Source organism: Trichosurus vulpecula, chromosome 3 (assembly GCF_011100635.1).
Source record: "Trichosurus vulpecula isolate mTriVul1 chromosome 3, mTriVul1.pri, whole genome shotgun sequence".
NCBI classification, from domain to species: domain Eukaryota; kingdom Metazoa; phylum Chordata; class Mammalia; order Diprotodontia; family Phalangeridae; genus Trichosurus; species Trichosurus vulpecula.
Window position 1 is genome coordinate 34,610,533 of NC_050575.1, and position 23,489 is coordinate 34,634,021.

The following is a 23,489-nucleotide window of genomic DNA, read 5'->3' on the forward strand; positions in this document are numbered from 1 at the left end:
CTGTCCACTTGGCAAGATCAAATGGTGCTGGCTAAGGCAGTATCTTGTATCTTTTATCTGTTGATAATTAATTGATATTAGTTAAACTTTCTTAGAAAATGGCAATGTGGTGATGGTAAAATAATAATAAATTATATTTATTTGGTGCTTTGAGGTTTATAAAGTGCCATATATAAATTTTCTCATTATCCTCACGACAACCCTGTGATATAAGTACTATAGATGTTATTCCCATTTTACAGTTGAGAAAACTAAGTCTTGGAGAGTTTATGATTTGCCCATGGCAGAATTTGAACCTACATCTCTTATGATCCCAAATTCAGTACTCTTTCCATTACAGTTTATATTTTCTTATAAACCTCCTATTTTTTCAGCATCATGAGCTTGTTTAAATAGGTCAGTTTGTGTTACCTCAATTGCAAACCATATCTCATTTTCTCCCTTGCCTCTAATTTGATGTTGGTTTTAATCATTATTCTAACAATTTGGTGGTCTGACTATATACAAATAGCTGATTAATATCTAACTCCCACATCAGTAACAAATTTTCTGGAAAAAAAATCATCGATTTCATTTTTATACATGTTAATTGGGGCTCACCGTGTCTAGCACAGACTGCTTCGTCTCTAAATGACAGTATTCATCACATATAGGCATGAGGCTTCTGTGTATTCTACAAGCCTTTTGCCTCTCTAATTTCTTACCTCTCAGTCATATTTTTTCTAACTCTGCATTAGAGTTGGAAAGTATTGGAGTACAACATGCATTTAATTGAAAGATCTTAATGAGTTTTTATAATTTCTTCACACCCCGATCCTCTGCAACAGATATTCGTATATTAGAAATGTCCCATGAAATAATGTTTCCTGTTGTCTTTGGATATATAATAAACAAACCCCACCAATTCCTTTATTTGTGTCTCAATGGAGAATTTATGAATATACTATCCAGAAATCAAGGATGCATGTCAAATTACTCCAAGTTTTCCCTTTTTTTCCCTTTATTTCATAGATTTGCATCATATATACTTTAGCAACTAGATTATTTTTTTCTCAGTGAGAATCAAGTTTAAGTATCAGTTCTCATTAATTCATCCATTCATTCATTTGCATCATTAATACAAATCATAAAGTTATTAGCTCTTCTGCCCTTGGCAAAGAGAGGGTCACAGTAGATATTCAGATAGCAAAAGCCCTCCATCAAACTAGATCTCAAACTTGTGATCTGTTTTCCAAACTCCTCATCTAATTCTACTTTCTGTTTAGGTATCTGGTAAGAATACCATTTCAGTTTCTGCCTCTAGCTAATCATCCAGATCTCCAAAATATTTCTAAATATTCATCCATTCCAATTTTATGAATCTATAGTCCATGTAGTAGGTCCATAATAAAGTCAGTGGAATTCCAAAAGTTTGAGTTGGGACTTTCAGCCGTTCTACCTATATCTCAAGCTCTTAACAGCTTCAATTCTATAGTAAGGAAAAGTGGGTATGGCTAAAATTCCTCTCACCTTGTAGTTTAGGGACCATATACCTAAGATTTCTTGTTTTCAAGTCAGAGCAGTAACTGTCTGCTCTTCTGCAAATAAATTATCTCATTCTGTACCATATGAAGAAGTATGCTGCTTAAATATGAGGTGGTTATGAGAAACTACTCTTTAGGCAAACCATTGTGTAACCTCATACTTTTTATAATTTTCTTGATTATATAGACCAGACTAATGTCAGACCTATATTGGGCTTATAATGACTATGCTTCCATGTCATCAAGATCAGTGTCTGATATCAATGGCAAAGCAAAATGTTCAAGTTGTTACTGAATTCTTGACTCAGCATTGTATTTGTCCCTGGTTCTTACCTCAGGTATGACATTGCATTTGAAGCAGTAACCAATCTCATTTTTCTTTTATTTTCAGCTTGGATTAGACATAGAGGAGCTAGAAGAAATTGAAGAAGATGCTGGGCTTGGTAATGGAGGTCTTGGGAGGCTTGCTGGTAAGTGACTGTTGATAGAGATTTGATGTCAGGTCTATACAGAAGCTTGTGAAAATAGAATGTTGCTGCCTTTGCAAATCATTTCCATGCACATCAATACTAAAGAAGCTACTTAGTTCATCTTTAGGCAGAGCGAAACTTTAAACTTTGTTAATAAATATGTCTAAGTTTAGTACAATGAAGAATAGTTCTCAACAATGAACATTGGAGAAGGAAACTTGAACAAAAAGAGTTGGCTTTAAAAATCCTGTTAAACAATATCCTTCCTGTATACTTTGAGGTTTTTTTTTAAAAAAAAGGACTTTTTAGTTCAAAATCCTGTCACCATCATTTATTTAGAGTTAGTAAATTCATGTTTGTTTTCAGTAATTTTATTTTATCGAGAAACTTAATATTTTGGGGGTTTTATAGTGCTAACAAGAAATATTACACTTAGACATTTGTATAAGTTTCCATTAACTTTCAGTTAGTTGATTGGATATAATTTGAATCCTTTTAATATATTAAACATTGACTATCATACGTACATTTTTTAAAATGAGTTTTTATTGATGTCTTTTGCTTTTTACATCATCACACTTTACCCGAGTAGAGTCCATTTTACTAATCTGGAGTTGTAAAGATTAATTAGATAATGAGTTCAAGATTTCTTTTAGTTATTAGGTCATAGTGGATACATATGCAAATATCTCTCTTCCCTTTCTTAGTATATATTCATGTGGTATTATCATTTACAATTGGTGTCCTGACCTCTATACCCCCTATCTCTAATCTATCCTCCCCCTCCTCCATCCAATAAGCCAGCATCTTCTCTGATGTGGGAACGCCATGCTGAGCAGTCCTGTGCCAGTGTCTCCCATGTCACACAATCAATTCCAAAGTTCTTGAGAGAGACCTCGAGAGCATCCTTGTATTGCTTCTTCTGACCACTATGTGAACACTTGCCCTGTGTGAGTTCTCAATAGTCTTTTTGACAAGCGTACGTTTTACATTCAAACAATGTGGCCAGCCCATTGGAGTTGCACTCTCTGAAGCAGAGTTTGAATGTTTGTCAGTTTAGTTCAAGTAAGGACTTCAGTATTTGGTACCTTATCCTGCCAGGTGATCTTCAGAATCTTCCTAAGATTTGTTTGTATGTATAGTTCCTGTTCCTTTTTCTTTGATCTCTTTGAGGTACATACCTAGTAGTAGTTTTACTGAAGCAAAGGGTTTGCACAGTTTTAAAGCCCTTTGGGCATACTTCCAGATGGTTCTCCAGAATGTTTGGACCAGGTTGTTCCTCCACCAACACTTTATTAATATACCTGTTTTCCCTCATTCCGTCCAGCATTTGTCATTTCTGCTAAGTATGAGGTGGTACCTCAGAATTGTTTTGATTTTCATTTCTCTAATCAATAATGATTTAGAGCATATTTTCATATAACTATAGATAGCTTTGATTTCTTCTTCAGAAAACTTTCTGTTCAGGTCCTTTGTTTATTAATTGGGGAATGGCTCTTATTTTTATAAATCTGACTCAGTTCCCTATACATTTGAGAAAAGCTTTTGTCAGATAAACTTGTAAAAATTTTTGTTATCTCTTCATTGTCCATGGTGCCAAAAGCAAAATGTAGTTTCCCTGATCATCTCTTTCAATTAGGTCAAATTTTGCTTTTGTTTTTTCTAAAGTCATGATTGCCACCTCTGCCCTCTTCATTTTAGCTGAAGTATAATAGACTCTGTTCCAGACCTTTATTTCTACTCTGTATATCTTTTTGTCTCAAGTGTATCTCTTAAACAAAACATGTTATTAGATTCTGGTTTCCAGTCCATTCTACTATCCACTTCCATTCTGTAGGTTAGTTCATCCTGTTCACATTCACAGTTATGATCTCTAACTATGCATTTCCCTCTATCCCAGTTTTCCTCTGTTTATCCCTCTTTCTCCCTTTATATCTAGTCCTTCCTCAAAAGCCTATCTTGCTGCTGATCACCACCTCCCCCAATATACCTTCCCTCTTATCATTCATTTCCAGATCTCTTATCCCCTTCCTCTCCTATCTCCCTGTTGGGTAAAATAGATTTCTATATCCAATTGAGTATATGTATGTATATGTGTATGTATATATGTATGTGTGTGTGAATGTATAAGTATGTATGTATGTATGTATGTATGTATATACATGCAGACATATATATGTATATACATACATACATTTCCATCCTTTGAACCAAATCTAAAGACAGTGAGATTCGAGTATTGCCTTCCCCCACCACCCCATTTCCCCCTCCAATATAAAAGCTCTTTCTTGTGTGCCTCCTTTCTGTAAGTAAATTTGTCCCATTCTACCTCTCCCTTTCCCCTGTTCCCAGTGCAACCCTCTTTCTCACTCCTACATTCTTTTTTGGAGGGAGATCATCCCAATATAACTGACTCACATCTGTGCCTTTTATCTATATAGATTCTTTCTAACTGCCCTAATAATAATTAAGTTCTTAGGAGTTACATGTATAATCTTCCCATATAGTAATATAAACAGTTAAACTCCATTGAGCCCCTTAGATTATGCTTTCATGTTTACCTTTTTATTCTTGAGTCTCATATTTTAATGTCAAATTTTCTATTCAGCTGTGATCTCTTCATCAGGAATGCTTGGAAGTACTCTATTTCACTAAATGTCAATTTTTTCCTGAAGGATTATACTCAATTTTTCTCAGTAGGTTAGTTTTGGTGTAATCCCAGCTCCTTTGCCTTCTAGAATATCATATCCCAAGCTCTCTACTCCTTTAGGGCAGAAGCTGCTATATTTTGTATGATCCTAACTGTGGCTCCACAATGTTTGAATTCTTTCCTTCTAGCTGCTCATAATATTTTCTACTAGACCTGGAAGTTCTAGAATTTGGCTATCATATTCCTGGGAATTTTTATTTTGGGAACTTATTTAGGAAGTGGTCAGAGGGTTCTATCAATTTCTATTTGACCTTTTAGATCTAAGATATCGGGACAGTTTTCCTTTATAATTTCTCGAAACATGATATCTAGGCTCTTTTTTGTCATGGCTTTCAGGTAATCCAATAATTTGTAAATTATCTTTCCTCAATCTATTTACCATGTCTGTTGTTTTTCCAATGAAATATTTCACATGTTTTTTTCATTCTTTTGACTTTGTTTTATTTTTTCATGGTGTCTCATGGAGTCATTAGGTTCCTCCTACCCAATTCAAATTTTTAAGGAATTATTTCTTTCAATGAATATTTTACCTCCTTTCCATTTTGCCTATTCTGCTTTTAAAGAAGTCTTTTTCTTCAGTGATTTTTTGTGCCTCTTTACAATTGGACCAATTCTGTTTTTTAAGGTGATGTTTTCTTAAGTATTTTTGTCTCTTTTAACAAGCTGTCACTTCTCTTTTTATAATTTTCTTGCATCACTCTCATTTTTTTCCACTTTTCCCCCTACCATTCTTATCTCTTTCTTTAATTTCTTCCAAGAATTTCTGCTGGCCTTGGTCCAATTAGCATTTTTCTTTGACGTTTTACTTGTACTTGTTTTCACATTGTTGTCTTCTATGCTTAAGTCTTGGTTTTTCCTATCACTGTAATCACTTTCTATAGTTAAGTTTTTGTTGTTATTGTTGTTTGCTCATTTTCCCGCCTATTTCTTGACTTTGAACTTTATGTTAAAGCTTGACTCTGCTTATCTGGGGATGGAGAGGCACTGTGCCAAGCTTTAGGCTTTTTCTTGCTGCTATTTTCAGAGCTGGTTCTGGAGGTCTGCAAGTTCTCAGTGCTTCCAAAGTGATGTTATCCTTGAAGAGGTATGGTCACTGATCTCCTGGTCTATATTCTGGTTTTTACCCAGGAAGGGCCTCTGCTCCCCTGCACCCACAAGTACTATTGCTCCTGTTGGCTCTGGAATTGTAACCGGGGGCCCTGCTCACTTATGACTGATAACAAGTGTTCCTCTCTGCCATGGGACTATGACCCATTATTGCTCATGGGCAATAGAGTTGCCAATCAATACCAACTTCATTCTACTACTGTTATTGTCACTTGGATTTTGTTATTTTTGTATAAAAATACAGTTCATTTTCAAGGATTTATTTTGTAGCCTACAACTTTGCTAATTATCTCAGTATCTTTACTGGTTGCCTATGATTTTCTAAAAAGCCATCATATCATCAGTAAATAGGGATGGTTTACCTATTCTTTACCTAGCTTTATGCCATTAATATCTTTTTCTTGTATTATTTCTATTGCTAGTGTTTCCAGTACTATATAAAGTGATAATGGGTACAGTTGGACCTCCTTCTTTTAGTCCTAAAATTGGGAAAATGTTCTACTGTATTCCCACTAAATATGATGTTCACTTTTACCTTTAGATAGATCCTCTTAGTGAACTTAAAACCATTCTGTGCCTTTAATATTGTAGGATTTTTAGAGTAAAGATTTTAGCATTTTATTTTATCAAATTTTATTTTTATCAGCTCTTCAGATTGTTATATGATTTTGGACATTTTTGATTTTTAGAAAAAATGATTATGTTAATTGCTTTCCTTTCATTCTCTTGAATTTGTTTGATTGCTTGCTTCTTGATGCTTCATAGGGTCATTAACTTCCACTTTCCCAATTGAAACTTTAGGGAGTTGTTTTCCTCCATTAACTTTTGTACTTTCTTTTCCATTTGGCCAAATACACTTTTAAGGAGTTGTTTTCTTCAGTGGATTTTTGTGTCTTCTTTTCCATTTGGCCAATTCTACTTTTTGAGCAGTTGTTTCCTTTTTCCAGGCTGTTGACTCTTTTTTCATAATTCTATTGCATCACTCTCATTTCTTTTCACAGTTTTTCTTCTATGTCTCTTGTATGATTTTTAAGCTTCCTTCTGAGCTCTTCCATGAGTTAGTTCTCTCTGGGCTTAAGGCCATTTCCCATTTTTCTTTGGGATTTTGCCCATGGGTATTTTGACATTGCTCCACCACACTGGGGCTCAGGATCTCCTGCTGGTTTGCTGAGGTGGGGCTTGTTCCTGGCTTACTGGAACAGTTCCTCTCCTGGACTGCAGACCTTTCTTGGCAATCCTCAAAGTTTCTTGGGTTAAATGATTGTTTTACCCTGTCTTTTTGCTGGTGCTGCTGTTCCAGGATTTGTTTTGGGGCACTATTTTATGATTGTTCAGAGGTGGATATGGGAGTGTTATGGCAATCCACTGCTTACTCTGCCATCTTGGCTCCCAGAAGTCTGTTACTGCTATTTTGTTTTATTTTTTAGTTGACCCAGAGCATAATAGATTATCATTCAGCTCTCATTCTAACTCCAAATGAATCTTTAGTTTTCCAAGTATCTTTCTTGTAACAACATATTTTTGGATTCTGCTTTCTAATACATTCTGCTATTCTCTTTCATTTTGTGTCTGAGTTCTTTCCATTCATGTTCGTATTTATAATTGTTAATTATTTCCTTCCATCCATCATCCTCCTGTAGATTTTTTCCTCTGCCTCCACCCTTCTCTTTACAAATAAGAAGGTGGCACAAGCCAGTTTGCCTAACACAATATATAATAACGTAATCTGTGGCTTCTCTTCTGTTCCCCTTCCCCGTCATAGTTTGGTTTTTTTTTTTACTCTTTCTTCCTTTTCTTTTAATCTTTTCTCCCCCAAAGATCTGGAGGTTTTTTTGCTTATGATTATTTCCTCAACCTTCATCTTCTTCTTAAACCACTCTTTCTGTCATTTCGTACTTCTCTGTTGAGTTTAGTGTATTTCTATACTTTGATCTTTGTGTAGGGGGGTGAGGGGCTTGGAAAAGAGAGGATCATAAGGCTGTGAGTAAGTGTAATTTTGCTTAACTTTTAAGATGAGAATCAAGGTCATAGAATTTCTATTCCTCCATCCTCTTCCTCTGTGTTTGAATACTCTTCATTTTATGTAGTCCTGGTAAGTGAGAGGATGAAATTGCTCATCTTCCTCCTACTTTCCTCCCTCATATAGTCCACTTACCACTTACAATTTCTCATAAGACCATCAAAACAGAACAAAGCCATCTCTGACCATCTCACTTACATTTCTCTGTGACTATTAAAGACATTAATGTTCTGAGACAACATTTTTTCTTGTGGTCCCCCTTTGTCATGTGACAATTTGATACCTGTCACCCCACTTCCCATTTGCATCTCTTCTTGTCTTGAACTCCACCAAACAATATGCCCCTTCCAAGACAAGCTGGTCACTCCCAATATCATCAACATGCTGCTAACTCAAATCTTGGCTACTCAACACTTTCTCACCTCCCCAAGCCTCCTCTCCCCTCTGATTAGAGGGTGGAGTACTGAACTCCACCCAAAGTTTTCCTTTACAGAGGGCAGAAATTGGACTTCTAGCTAATGCCACTTCCCATCTGCAGCTCTGCATGGTTTCAGCTCCATGGAACAAGATGCCCCTATACCAAGTAACCCCAGGTGACTCACCAGCCCTGCTTTCCAGCTTCTTTCTGTGTGTTGTCTTTTCCCATTAGATTGTAAGTGCCTTGAGGGCAGAAACCTGTCTTTCTTTTTCTTATTTGTGTCCCTATCACTTAGCACAGTACATGGCACATAATAGGTGCTTCATAAATGTTTGTTGAAGTTATAAACAATTTATTACCATATAGTACCTTCCAGTTTAACAAATATGTTTACTATTTTTTTTTAATCTTGTGTCATTTCAAAGTATTTACACCATTCTGGCCTTTCATCGAGAATGCTTGGAAATTCTGTTTCATCAAAGGCTCATTTTTCCCTTTGTAGGATTATAGTTAGTTTTGCCAAATGCCTCATTCTTTATTTAAGAGAACGAACAAAAATGTTTCACCATTTTCATTTAAATAATATCATTTATTCTCCTACCACCCAACAAGTAACTACAGAATCACCTGATTTTCAATTACACATTACAAGAGGAATTTTGCTCAATTCTGAGTTCTTTGAAATAGTAGCAATAAGCATTATGTTTACCCAGACACCCCAAGAAGTTGGTCAGGATTTTACATAGAAAAATGATAAGTTGGTAGTTATGAAATAGTAGCCTTAACTTCCAGAGTAGTCTGTGGAATTGGTCAAAAGTTCATACAGTAGATTTAGAGCCAAAAAATGTTAGCAGTATTCTGTTGTTTTCAAAAAGAAAGACAACAATGTTTTGCTTACATGTACGTGTGTAGCAAATATCCACAGACATGAGAGGGCAGTAAATTTTATTTTTGAATCTATTCCTTTTCAAGAAACTAGTAATTTTGGTGGTAATGGTAAAATAACCACTCTTCAATTGCCAATGTATTTGAGTTTGTCGTCTGGCCTTCCACAGAGGTAATTTTTACAGAGTCTGTGTTTTAGAAATATTTTTTAGAATGTTGTTAAATTGTTGTGTCCTGTATATGAAATTGCTTGCTGGGAGGAAGGGAGAGAATTTGGAACTCAAAATTTTAAAAAATGAATATTTAAAATTGAGAAAAATAAAATATTATTTAAAATAAATTAATATGTTCTCCGGGTTTTTTTCATCTAACAGCCTGTTTCTTAGACTCGATGGCAACACTTGGGCTTGCAGCCTATGGATATGGAATCCGATATGAATATGGAATCTTCAATCAGAAGATCCGAGACGGTTGGCAGGTACATATCTGTAAATCTCTATCTGTAATTTCTCCCCTTCTTTAAGGTATAGATAAGAACCTCCTTCAGAATTTTTAATTGTTTCTATAATTTTGACACATTAAATATTTTTAAAATACATTTAAAATACAAAAAGTCCATTATTTTTAAATAATTTCTTGTCCATTTCATTATTTAAGATTAAGTACTTCTGGGGGCAAGGCGCAAACTTCAATTAAAATGACAGAGGCCTGGCCTTTACATCCTTTATTTAGTGTCACACAACATAGAAACCAGTGTTCCTTTTTTTTTCTTGGTAACATTAAACAAAGATCAGAAATAATGTTGAGTGTTGTAATCAATTCCTACATAGATTAACCTATTAATGTGTTTAGTGATATACATGATTATTATTGTATTCTCTGATGATCAGAAAAGGAAGTGTGAATGCTATTTATATTTACTGAACATGGACAAATTTTTATATCTTTCTTTGCATGTGTATCTTTAATCAGCAGTAAATAAGTTTTCTATTCTACTGTGTAGAGTTAAATTCTTCTTAAAAATAAATTTAACTTCCACAATAAATCTTCCATTTTGTATCTTTTAAATTCTTTAATATGCAAAATATCTTCCTTTTGTAATATTCACTTATTCTACATAATTTGGCCTTGAGTTCACAACTCATCTTGAAATTTTTTATCAATTGAATAATAATCCATTTTTAAAGTCTAGATTTCATCATAGCCTGTAGGTTTTTGATGGTTTCAATCAGGCCCTCTGAAGCATATTTATCTTTATCTCTTTGGTAAACTCCCTTTTAAAATAAAATTTGTTGACATCCTTTTTATAACAAAATTTCTCCCAGTGTCCCTCCCATTTTTCCTTCCCAAGAGTCAACCCAATGTAACAAATATTTTAAAGAAAAAAAGAAAGCAAGAGAAAAGTCATCAAAGCTTACTGATGCATGAGGAAAGCCTGAAAATATATGCAATATACCACATCCAAGGACCTCCCGCTTCTGCAAAGGGATGGATTAGGGGTGTCTTCTCAGATTTCTTCCTTGGAGTACCATTTATTCTTTGAATTTTGCAACATTCATCTTTGACTATATTGTAATTCTTTCTGGCACAGTAACATATCCTATATCATTCATGTATCATAACTTGTTTAGCCATTTTCCAATCAATGGGCATCTACTTTTTCCCCCTCAATCCTTTATTGTTCATAAAAAGTTCTGCTACACATATTTTTGTGTATATGGGGGTTTTAGACAGAGATATAAATATGGATAGATATCTCTCTATATAAGCTATTTATGTAGTATTTATATATTGTGTATGTTGTTTATTATAAATTGTTTATATCTGTATCTATAAAATTGTTTATCTTGGATATTAAATCCTTATCAGAGAAATTTGATAGTAAGATTTTCTCCCCATTTAGCTGTGTTGTTAGCATAGTTCTAAAGCTAGTGCCCCCCTAGTTCAGGTTTGATGTTAAGACAAAATGAGGAACTTGTGAAGCACTGAACATTTAAGAAAGGAAGTTTACTTTGCCCTGACCCAGCAAGGATATAGCAAGGTCTAGCTTCTCTGAATGCAGTTTCGCTTATCTCAATCCAAAAATGCATCTGGTCAGTCAGTCACTGGGACATAGTGACTTGCATTGTCTCAGGCACTGACCAAATCTGAGAGACCTGCAGCCCACACATGGCTTGGGCTTTTTATTGGCCCTAGAACAGGAAACTACCTCAGAGAAGCTAGAGCTAAAGGAAGTTGTGCAGGAGTTGTGGGGAGGGCAAAAATTGTGTCAGAGTAAGGGGAGCTGTGTCAGGAAACTGCTCTCCTACCACACCCCATCCTTTGGTGGTGAGGTCCTAATGATCTTCTAAAGGAATTTTTGGATTTGAATAACTAAACAACCCTCCTATCATGATTAATACTAAAGTAAGAAAAGGGGAAAAGGGGAATCAGAAACATGATCTTTCAGGGTCATAAGGGCCCAAGGATAGAGACTGCTGGATAGCTCTCTTTATTATAATCTCTTCTACACCTCACTTGAAAGACACTGGCTTTTGGTTGACTAAGTAAAAAGAGGCCATCATAATATCCAGGTGATGAATCTGGGTTTTCCAAACTCTGAAGAATCCAATAAGTCTCTGCATTTCACAATGAATTTGGAATCCTCTGGGGCCTGGGGTCTGGGCTTTTCGCTCCCACTGAATTTCCCAGAGCTTGACTGAGCAAACTGGACCCTGGATTTTCTCAGTATTGATTTCCTATCCCTAATCTCCCGTATGGGCTACCATTTGATCTAGGGCTTCTGCCATTATGGCCTCATCTAACCCAGTCAACATTGTGTCATCAGTATAGTGTTATATACCAATGCTCTCAGGAAGGGTGGTCTCTTTCAGGTCTCTGCCCACCATAATTTGGCAGTATGAAAGAGAGTTCAGGTGGAATTGGGGAAGGACAGTGAGGATATGTTGGACTCCTTCCCAGGTGAAAGCAACTACATAAATAGAAAAAAAAAATATTTTCAAGGTTGCTAGACTCCTACCACTCACCTTAAGTCTGGACTACCTGGTCTACAACATTGGTGAGATCAGGAACAGCTATGGAGGTAGATCTGATGACTGTTTAGCTCCTTATAGTCCACTATAAGCAGGCGCGTACCATCTACCTTCCTCACAGGTAACACAAGGTTGTTATAAGGTGGGGTGGTCTGGTATAACAGAGCACTTCAGCTTCCTATCTCTGTTACTAGAGAAGAAATAGCCTACACACACACACACCCAGGGACACAGTACTAAATAGCAATAACTTCATAGGATGGTTCAGGTAATTCTAAGAGCTTCTATTTGGCCCTATCTACAGTAAAACCCTAGAGGTTATTGAAAAGATGCACACAAATACTGCCCTCTCCTCAATGATCCAAATGGATCAAGAGCTTTGGAGGAAACCCCTCGTGGCAAGCCTTGAGGAAGTTGAATAAATCTAACCTATCAAATCTGGCTTCTCCTGTAACCACCATCTCTCTCTGGTGGAGAGAGTTGGCCCTCAGATTGTTCCCTCAGAGCAGAGTCACAATTCTCCTGGGAGCAGTGACATGACAAGCCTGGGACTTTCTGACCCCTGGTGGAAATTCCCCAGTCTCTGCCTCATCTTTTCCCCTTTTCCAGTGTCAAGGCTACTATCTCAGTAGGAACCAGAGCCTCTGGGTCAGAGATGTTAGGGTGGGTAGCTAACTCCCCATGCCTGTCAGGAGAGATCTCTTCACTTTCACTGCCATCAGCTTCACTAGCTACTCCTTGGCTTTCAGTGCCCAGAGCTCTGGCTACCTGCTCAATGGCGCAGCCTAGTTTACTTTCAGTCTGACTGCACTGGCAGTCCAGCTTATGAAGGACAGGCAACCACATTCAGGGAAGGCTAGTCTTGGTGCCTTCTATACCTTCCTGGGCGGTCTCTTTCAGCAGCTGCTGAATTAATCCTTCTGCCTGTTGACCATGCCACAAAGAGGACCATCCATAAAAGATCAGGAGCGCTCTGCCTAGGCAGGGAGTCAGGCTATATCCCCCCAAATGCTCACACCACCCTCCTCTGTATTTTCAGAGCTTTTCCCCATACTCCACCAATATGTGAACCTGATGCCATCTTGACCCATCATGCTTATTACACCAAAAATTGTAGGTAAAACTCTAAAGCCAGTGCCCTCTTAGTTCAGGCTCACTGACAGGATGAAATGAAGCACTCATGAATCACTGAACATTTAAAGAAGGTCTACTTTGCCAACATGCAGCAAGGATATTCAACAAGAATGTACAGCAAGTATACTGTAGCCATCAGCTTGTCTGGATGAAGCCTCCCTTGTCTCTATCTGGAAATGCATTGGGTCAGTTATCAGTCAGTCATCAGAGTACAGTGACTAGCATAATCTCAGACATACACCATGTCTGAGGCCCAGAGTCCACATGGCTTGGGCTTCATATTGGTCCTAGGCCAGGAAGCTATCTCAGAAAAGTTGGGTTGATCAGGTTTCATGAGGAGAGGAAGCCTCACCAGGGAAGCCACTTCAGAAGCTGGGGCAAAAGGAAGTTGTGCAGGGATTGTATATGGGGAGAAAGCAGGGTCAGGGTAAGGGGAGCTATGTCAGGAAACTACTGTTCTACCACAAGCTGCTTCACTTCTCCTACCTGCAGTAATGTTGTATGTGGAGAAACTTTCCAATTTTGTATAATCAAAATTATCAATTTTATGTGTTGCAATTACTTCTGTCACTTACTTGGTTGACAATACATCTCCTACCACTAAGTGTAAAAGGTATATGATCTCTTCTTTTTTAAATGTTACGATCTTTATTCTTATATTATTTTATATTATATTACATGCTATAACATGTTATTATATTATATACAGTATAATAGTATATATTATAATATGTTATAATTTTATATTACCATTATTATAATAAATATTAATTAGTAGTAATCATATCCATTTAAAAAGTATTATGGAATATGGTATAAGTCTTATTTTTGCCAGACTGATTTCCAGGTTTCCCAGGAGTTTTTATCTGCTGGGAGTATTCCTTCCTAAGCAATTTACATTTTCGAATTTAGTGATGAATATAAATTTTCCATCCACAGCTCAGCTTGGTTTCAACTCCATGGAGCGTTATACCTCTCCCAGGATAAACTGATCATTTGAAATCTCAGCACCATGCGCATTGACTCAGTTTTTAATAACACCTTCTCCACTTCCTCAGTTGCCTCTCTTCTCTCATTATTGTTGTTGTTCCTCCTTCCTTCTCAAAGAGGACCAATGACATCATGAGAGTGATGTCTTAACTTGAGAGCAAATTGGATTTGAGTGAGGCAGAGCTGTGCAAAGTCATCAGTCTCACTCTCTCCTCCAGAGTCATTGAAGTACAGTGGCAAGACAAAAGTCAAGATGACTGGTGATGGCCAGTTGCAATGGGTGATCTTGGCCTTTCTAAATTAAGGTCTTTCCCAGCTCTCAGTTTGTCTGAAGCAACACCCATTCAATGACTAAGGACTAGGTAAAAATTGAGACAAAAGATGGCCTGATTTAGCATCACAAAAATATCATTCTACGAGAGGAAGACTCTCAGAGTTTCTGGCCAGAAAAGAAAATAATTGCTATTTACAGTCAGTCTGAGCCATCAAAATCTAAATAATGAGCCATAGAGGTTTGGGTTGGAACTATTAGATATAGTAATATATAATAATTGTTCATAATTAAATTATATATAATAATTATTACAAAATCTATTGATTACAATAATAATATTATATCTTGCCCATAATAATAATAATAAGATCTTATTAGACATTAAGTGAGTCAGAGTGATTTGAGTCGAAAGGGTAATCAAGTGGCTCCATTTGAAACACAATGGGCTTTTTTAAAGCTTCCTTTTTCCAGAGAAACATTTAAAGAAATTATAAATGAAAACTAAATAGGACAAAAAGTAATTGTCCCAGCTTTTTTAAATAATAAATAAATAAGGGGGTTAGATGACAGAGGAGTAAACTCTTCCCAAAGCTTTCCTTTATAGAAAGCTTTGAACCTTCAGAACTTTCCAGATAACTTTCTCTTTTCTATTAGCAGCTGTTTGTTTTCAACTTCATGGAACATCATGCCTCTGTAAAGCGTATCATTTGGTAGGCTCCCCTCAACGACCCCCCCTCCACACACACACCCATACACTTTTCAGGTTCTTTTGGGGAGTTGTCTTCCCCTGTTAGCTTATAAACACTTTGAGGGCAGGGACTATCTTTCTTTTTCTTATTTATATCCCCAGAACTTAGCACAGTACCTAGCATATAGTATGTACATAATAAATGTTTATGAAATTGAATTACTGAGAACTGGGTTCCATTGGTTCTGATTCTTCACTGTCTCTTGTTCTATTAATTTACCTCTCTATTTGTGAAGCAATACTAAATGTTGTTTTAATGGCTGCTTTATATTATAGTTTCTTTTCATATCTTAAAATTAAGCAATATTAATAAGAGGTAGCACCCTTGATAGGTGTAAGATGATATCTTTAAATTGTTTTAATTTGCGTTTCTCTAATCAATAATTATTTTCATATGACTATATATATAGCTTTGGTTTCTTCTTTTAAAAACTGCCTGTTCATATTCTTTGATGTTGGGGAATGACTCATTCTTATAAATTTGACAAAGGTGTCTGTATATTTGATATATGAGGCCTTTATCAGAGAAACTGTCTATTAAAATGTTTTTTCCAATTTTTACTTTTCCTTCTAATCTTGGCTATATTTGTTTTATTTGTACAAAAATTTTGTAAAATTTAATGTAATAAAAATGATCCATTTTTTATTTTCACAGTGCTCTCTATTTCTTATTTATTCATTGATTTTTCTCCTATCCATAAATCTAATAGGAGATATGTTCCAAGTTCTTTTATATTAATATCTTCCTTTATGTCTAAGTCATGTATCCATTTTGACTTTATTTTTGCAAATGGTGTAAGATATTGGTCTATTCCTAGTTTCTGCCATACCTACTTTCCCGTTTTCCCAACAGTTTTACCAAATAGTGAATTCTTATCATCAAAGCCTAAATCTTTACATTTATCAAACATAAGATTAGTATAATCATTTACTACTTTGTATTGTATACATATATTGTATTGTATAACTCTACCATCCTTTTTCTTAGACAGTACTAGATAGCTTTGATAATTACCACCTTATAATACAGTTTAAGATCTGGTACTTTTTCTAGTCTTTTTTTTGCATACCCAAATTATTGGTCTGCATTTTCTCTATTTTATTGATGTAAGCATTTAGAGATAAAATTTTTTTCTCTGATTACTGCTTTTGCTGTATCCCATAAGTTTTGATGTGTTGTTTCATTATTGCAATTCTCTTTAATGAAATTATTGATTATTTCTATGATTTTTTCTTTAACTTGCTAACTGATCTCCTTGTTCAGTGCCATACTAATTAAATTACCAAAAAAATATTTTACTGAATTGGAAAAAATAACAAATTCATTTGGAAGAACAAAATGTTGAGAGTATCAAAGGAACTAATGAAAAAAAGTAAAGGAAGAAGATTTAGCAGTACAAGATCTTAACTATGTTATAAGGCTTTTATCAAATTATCAAAACTATCTGGTATTGGGTAAGAAATAGAAATATAGATCAATGAACAGCAACTAAATATAGTCATCTCATATTTGACAAGTGTAAAGACTTAAGTTTTGGAGATAAAAATTCTTTATTTGGTAAAAAAAAATGTTTCTTCTGGCAGAAACTGGGCATAGTCCAATATCTGACACAATTTACCAAGTTAAGATCAAAATAGATACATGACTGAGACATAAAGAGATATATTACAAGAAAATTTGAAGAAAATGGAACATATCTATCAGACTTATCAGTCAAGCAATTTATGAATAAATATGAGATAAAGAATATACGAGGTTTAAAATGGATAATTTTCATTACATTAAATTAAAAAATATTTTTACACATAAAACAAATGTAGTCAAGATCAGAAGGAAAACAGAAAATTGGCAGGGAGGGATTGTTATAAACAGATTCTCAGATAAAGTTCTCATATCTCAGATATATAAAGAATTTTGTCAAACCTATAAGAATATAAGTCATTCCCCAATTGATAAAGGGTCAGAGGGTATGAACAGGCAGTTTTCCAATGAAGAAATCAAAATAATTTATAGTCATATAAAAATGCTCTAAATCATTATTGATTAGAGAAATGCAAATTAAAACAACCTTGATAAACTGCCTATACTTTGTGACCAAACAATTCCACTATTCAGTCTTTTTCCCAAGATGATTAGGGAAAAATTAAAAGAATCTGTAGGTTATAAATTATTTATAGCAGCTCTTTCCGTGGTGACAACTGGAAATTGCAGGGATGCCCATCAGTTTGAGAATGATATATGACTGTGATGGAACACTACTGTCCTACAAGAAATGATGAGCTTGGTGATCTCAGAAAAATATGGATAGACTTCCACGAAATAATGAATAATAAAATGAGCAGAACAGAGAAAACACTGTTTAAATAACAATAATGTTGTTTTAAGAACTTCTTTGAGTGAATTGTGACTATTATAAATACCCAAATTACCTACAAAGGACATATGAAGGAACACATCATCTGTATCCAGAGAAAGAGTTGATAAATGTGTGGATGTATATAGTGGTTTTACATTCCTATATGTACATACATATACACACACACACAAATTTGTGTCTAACGGTAGCCATCTCTAGGGTGAGGGAGGGAAGAAAAAGGGGAAAAAAAGAGAACTTATATGATAACTTTATCATATATTTAAAAGGAATAACAAGTTGTACACAATAGATTTGTAGTTTCATGTACAACCAGTTTTTTCTATTCTCTAGGTTGTGGAAATGCTTGTTTTATTTCTTATTTTCAGAATAAAATAAATTTTAAAACTTTTTTAAAAATCTGGTACTGCTAGACTTCCTTCCTTTACATTTTTTTCATTAATTCATTTGATATTCTTGACCTTTTTGTTCTTCCAAATGAATTTTGTTTTGTTTTTTAGCTCAGTAAAATAATCTTCTGGTCATTTAATTGATATGTCATTGAATAAGTAGATTAGGTAAATTGTTATTTTTAGTATATTGGCTTGGCTGAACCATGAACAATCAATATTTCTCCAGTTATTTAAACCTGAATTTATTTGTATAAAATGTCTTATAATATATTCATAGTTTCTGGGTTTGTCTTAGCAAGTATGCTCCCAGGTATTTCATATTATCTATGGTTATTTTAAATGAAATTATCTCTTACTAGCTCTTCTTGTAGAGTCTTGTTGGTGATATATAGAAATGCTGATGATTGATGTGGGTTTATTTTATATCCTACTACTTTGCTAAAAATTATTAACTGTTTCAAGTAACTTTTTAGCTGAATCTCTAGGATTTTCCAAGTATACCATCATATCATCTGCAAAAAAAAAAATTTAAGCTTTATTGTCCCATTATCCATTCTTATTCTTTTAATTTCTTTTTCTTCTCATCGTTATTGCTAGCATTTCTAGTACAATATTGAATAATACTGGTAGTGATGGGGAAAGGGAGATTAAAGAACTATGTTTTCATTTAAAAATTAGAAACTATCTAAACACAAAGTAGGAGATATTAAAATTAAAGAAAAATAAACTAGAAAAAATTATAGAATTATAAATGAAACTAAAAGCTAGTTCTTTAAAAGGACTAATAAAATTAATATAACTTTAACCAACCTAATTAGAAAGAAGATGGAAAAATCAAATCAACAAAGGTTAGGAAGTTTATCCAAAGTTTAGGTATTAAGACTACTTTTTTCATAAAAAAGTACTTTCTTTCTTTCCCAATTTTGGAAAACTTTGTGTAGTATTAGCAATTATTGTTCTATATGAGAATTCTCCTGTAAATCCATCAGGACTAGGTTTTTTAGGTAGTTTATTTTTAATTCTATTTTTATGGAAATATTATTTAAGATCTTATTTTATCTCGTTAGTTTAAATATTCCTTATTATTGAAGTATTACTCAATTTCTTTTAGGATCTCAATTTTAGTTGGATATAACTATGCATAGTAGGTTTTGATAATTCTTTTTTATTTTCCCTGTCTTTATTGTGATTTTACCCTTTCCATTTGCTGTTTTTTCCCATTCGTTATTTTGTTCCAACATCATGAAGCTCTACTTTAAAGGAATCCATAACAACCCCTCTAGGTGTCAGTTCTTTCTAAAAGCTTTGCTTATTTTCTGACAACGAATTTGGCTGTTTTTCAGCAATGAATTGTCAGGTTTTTTTGTTATGTTTGTTTCTATTTTTATTTTCAGCCACATTTTCCTTTCCACTTCAGTGTGGTGAATCTGTTTTGTTATGTATTTGAAAGATCTTGTAAATTCTTCCCCACGATACCACAGTAAAACCTCTAGCAATTACTAAAGTGTGCTCTGTAAGAGCCATAACTTTTTGACATTTCCTCAAAGTGATAGCCATTCTAAGTTTATCAAAGAATTAAAAACATGACAGAGCACTGAAACACATCCAATAACAATAAATTTAGCATTCTGCCACTAATAGTGAGGATACCAGAACATTCTGGCTAGATCTCATCAAAATCCAACTGAGTGCTGGCCTAATGTCAGTAGAAGCAAACATGCATGAACATTGCTGTCAAATAATAAAATCCACTCCAAAATTATTGCTTGTCCCAAGTAATCCACACAGCTCTGCATATTCAATTTTATTCATGAATGTAAAATAACCCTGTATTGTTCTGATTCACTTTCCTTCATATTTGAAGGTCTTTCCTGGCAGCTTGGTAAATTCCTTGGAGTTTGAAACATTTTTCCCCCGGCAGCTATTTGTTGTTTCTAATAGAGAATTCTTCCCAATTAGACTGTGTGCTCCTTGAAAATACAGACTTCCACCTTTCTTTGTCTCTGTAGTAGTTATCCCATTGCCTGGCACGTAGTAGGTGCTTAGTAAATGTTTGCCTAATTCTCTTGATCAATGTTTTTTGTCTCATTTCAGAAGTTCTTAACAGCTTAATTGTAATCACATCTATACAGTGGTATGTTATAAGAATTCTAGATCAGGCTGCTCCCTAGTTCCCTCTGTCAACAATTCTTTTCTGTGATCAAAGGGCTAAGGTTCTCTACATTGTTCCCCTGGCCCTCCTACACCTGAGTGACTCCTGATGTTGGGGGTTCAGCCCAAAAGAAATCCTAAGCACAAACTCTTCCTGGGAAAAGTACAATAGCCCAATCTGATCAATTGTAATAACATTTGTAAAGTGCTTAGCACAATGCCTGGCCATAGTAGGTGCTTATTAAGTGTTTATTTCATTTCATTCCAATGTAAGCTGGAAGTGGTCATTCGAATGGGAAAATAGCACAACAAAGATGGATTCTGGGTCAATATTCATATAACTGGGTGTCTTAAGTAAATGAAAAAGGGTGTTTAGGGACAGGGAACAAGAGGGAATGTCCCCAGGGTGGGACAGGGAGATTAAGCTGACTTTCTTATACCTTACAGTTTTGCCTTGGGTTGGACTTAACATCAGTTCTGATAAATATAAACAGGTGTTTTTGTTGTATACAGCCTGATGAGAGCACACCTCAATATGAGAACTACATAAGAATCAAAACATGGTCAAAAGAGTTTGAAAGTATAATTGTGTAACCCCAAAATAAATGTTCTCCCCCTTTCCCCCCATAATTTCTATGGGTAAAACAGTTTAAGAGAAACACTTTTTGCCAGCAGCTGCCTGCTGCACAAAATGTTACAAAGGACCAAATCTTATGAACCTGGCCTACCTTCTGATTCTTTTAAACCTTATGTGTATTATATCAGCCTATTCTAGATTAGTTCCTTAATTAGCATACTAAATTTTTTATATAATTCTAGCTTCATTAAATGAACAAAGTTCACAATATTGTTATCCCTTCCACATTGCAAGGGTTAGGGACATAGAGCTCCTGTCACCTGGAAAATCCACATAAAATTTTTTGGCCCTCCCTTCATACCAGAGAATAAGTCTGATTTTTTTTTTCTTTTATGGGTGTTTACAGTACCTTATTGTAAAATTTGGGGTAAGTATTTGGTCATAGGTTTCATGTCATCTGCTGGCCTTTGCTTGTTATCTGGGGCTTCTGCAAAACTTCCCAAAACTTCCCATTTAATTTCTTACTCTGGCCTGCAATATATCAAAACCACCATGGGGATAGTTGTACTGTGGAAGGAATAACTATAGTTTTTTATTAATTCAAAACCTTCTAAAGCCTGACTCTCTAATCATCAAATCTTGAGATGTTGTTATACAATGAATCTCAAGGACAAATAATATAATTTATGCACCATAATACACATCCACAGGACAGGACTAAAAGGTAAGCAAGGAAAGCCCAACATAAAATATGCTGTGAAATAGGAAGCATGTTGATAAAAATAGAAAATGTTACAGTACTTCTTCATATGTTGAGAGCTTCCTAAAATCAAGTGTTATAACAGTGGTGAGGAAAATGGTCACTGTTAGTCAAAAGTTCACAGGCCAACATTTTTAAAGCATGCTGGATTTTTTAAGCCTTTCTCAGATGATTTATACAATAAAATGTTCGTTGTAAAACTCTAACGGAAAATTATTTAAATGTTCCTATTTTTGCCTTTCCATTGGCTTAAAGCTTTGTTAATAAATGCTTTTCTCTACCCCGGCAATCCAGCCAGAACATGGGAAGTAGGGAAAAGCTGATTCAATCTTGTTTACCATGACTTAATTTTAGCTACACACTTATAACTTGTTTAAGTGGAAAAGTTGTACAGGTTTGATAGGTCCATGGGAACAATGCCATAGCTTAGGGATATATAATTCATTTTATTAATATCATGTGACCACTTCCAGAAGATGGAAAAACATCATTGTATCATTTGTGTTTTCCAAAAAAACAAACATTCTTCTATTATTTCCATCAATAAAAGCAAACTTGTTTGACCACTGGTATTTTTTCTTGAATTTCGTTCTGAGTATCAGACAGTGAAAGTTTTTGTTCGGTCAGATACTCTGAATTCATCTATGCTGCCATCTTGTTAAGAACAGCAGGCTTACTTGAGTAATTCTTCAAATACAGTGTCAAATCCACACAGGTTGGCACTTGGTTGCTTCTCTGTGGAACATGGAACACTACACATCCTGAAGCTTACATTATTTATTTTGAGCCCTATATGGTACCAGTGCTGAAACTGGGGTAAAACCCTGCTTTGATGTAAATAAGTCTTGTTCTATGTTTCTCTCCCTCATTTATACCCTGTTTTCTTCAGAGAAGAGTTGAGATTTTGAATTTATTGCTTCATTGATCTGGAAGAAAGCAGACTTCACCTTCATTCTGGGTCCCTTACAAAGCTAGTTGAAAATCTTTTCATACTTTGTCAGATCCTCTGTGAAGAAGTGTTTCATGACCTGGATTTCCCCTTAACTTAAACATGAATTATTGAAATCAAGGAAATTTTAACCAATATCTTGCAAACAAACAGACATACAAAATAAAAAAAGGGGGCGGAGGAATTCCTGTGGACCTTGTCATCCTACTCAAATCTAAGCAGATTATTGCTTGATGGGAGGGTAACACTGGTTAGTCCCCCAATCTTATATTGAGACTTTGCCATAAAAAAAGTGAATGCCTTACCTTATCTAAATCACCAAGGGACATGTGATATAGCCCAGGGGAAAATGGAATCCCCTCTCTCATCTCTGCATATTTTTATTTCTTGAGGGAAGAGAATTATGCAGACATTGATATGTTGGTTTCTCCCATTTAAATGTTCTTTTTTGGTAAAATATTACTTCTGCTTCTCTCCCTCCAAATATCATTCAGAATTTCAGACTGACCCAGTTCAAAGTTTGTGCAAGGCCTTGGTTTCCAATATGATAAAGCATTCAAATTGTTTTTTTTTTATTGTGACTTATGCTAACACGCAAATTGTTCTTGTCACAGTAAAGCAAACATAGGCCATTTTTTTTTATTCAAAACATGTTTGGCCTTGACCAGAAGAGTTTTTAGTAACAAATTAGTTAGGTCTGATTTGAATAGTTTGTAAACAGTTGCTACCTACTAAGAAATTCTTGTTTAAGTCCCCTTTTTTCTATTTTTGGACTGAGTTTTGTAGGACAAAAAAAACAAAACAAAACAAAACCTTTGTATCATGACTTATATAGAAGTTCTAATTATAAAGGCTAAATTTTAGTATATTGACTTTGTTACATTTCTACTTAGTCTTTTTTAGAACTCATCCTACATCTAAAACATCCTTCATCTTCCAGTTCGCCAAATCTTTTTACTTCCTTTATAATACGT

At 34.8% G+C, this 23,489-nt stretch overlaps 1 protein-coding gene across 1 annotated transcript in view; it reads left to right on the plus strand.

Moving 5' to 3' along the window:
* The window catches only part of PYGL (glycogen phosphorylase L), a 66,390-nt gene that overhangs the window by 15,850 nt on the left and 27,051 nt on the right, over window positions 1-23,489 (plus strand). Inside the window, exons 3-4 of the mRNA XM_036748583.1 lie at window positions 1,915-1,993; window positions 9,508-9,611. Of these exons, the coding sequence (XP_036604478.1) occupies window positions 1,915-1,993; window positions 9,508-9,611 (183 nt within the window). The remainder of the gene's footprint in view (window positions 1-1,914; window positions 1,994-9,507; window positions 9,612-23,489) is intronic.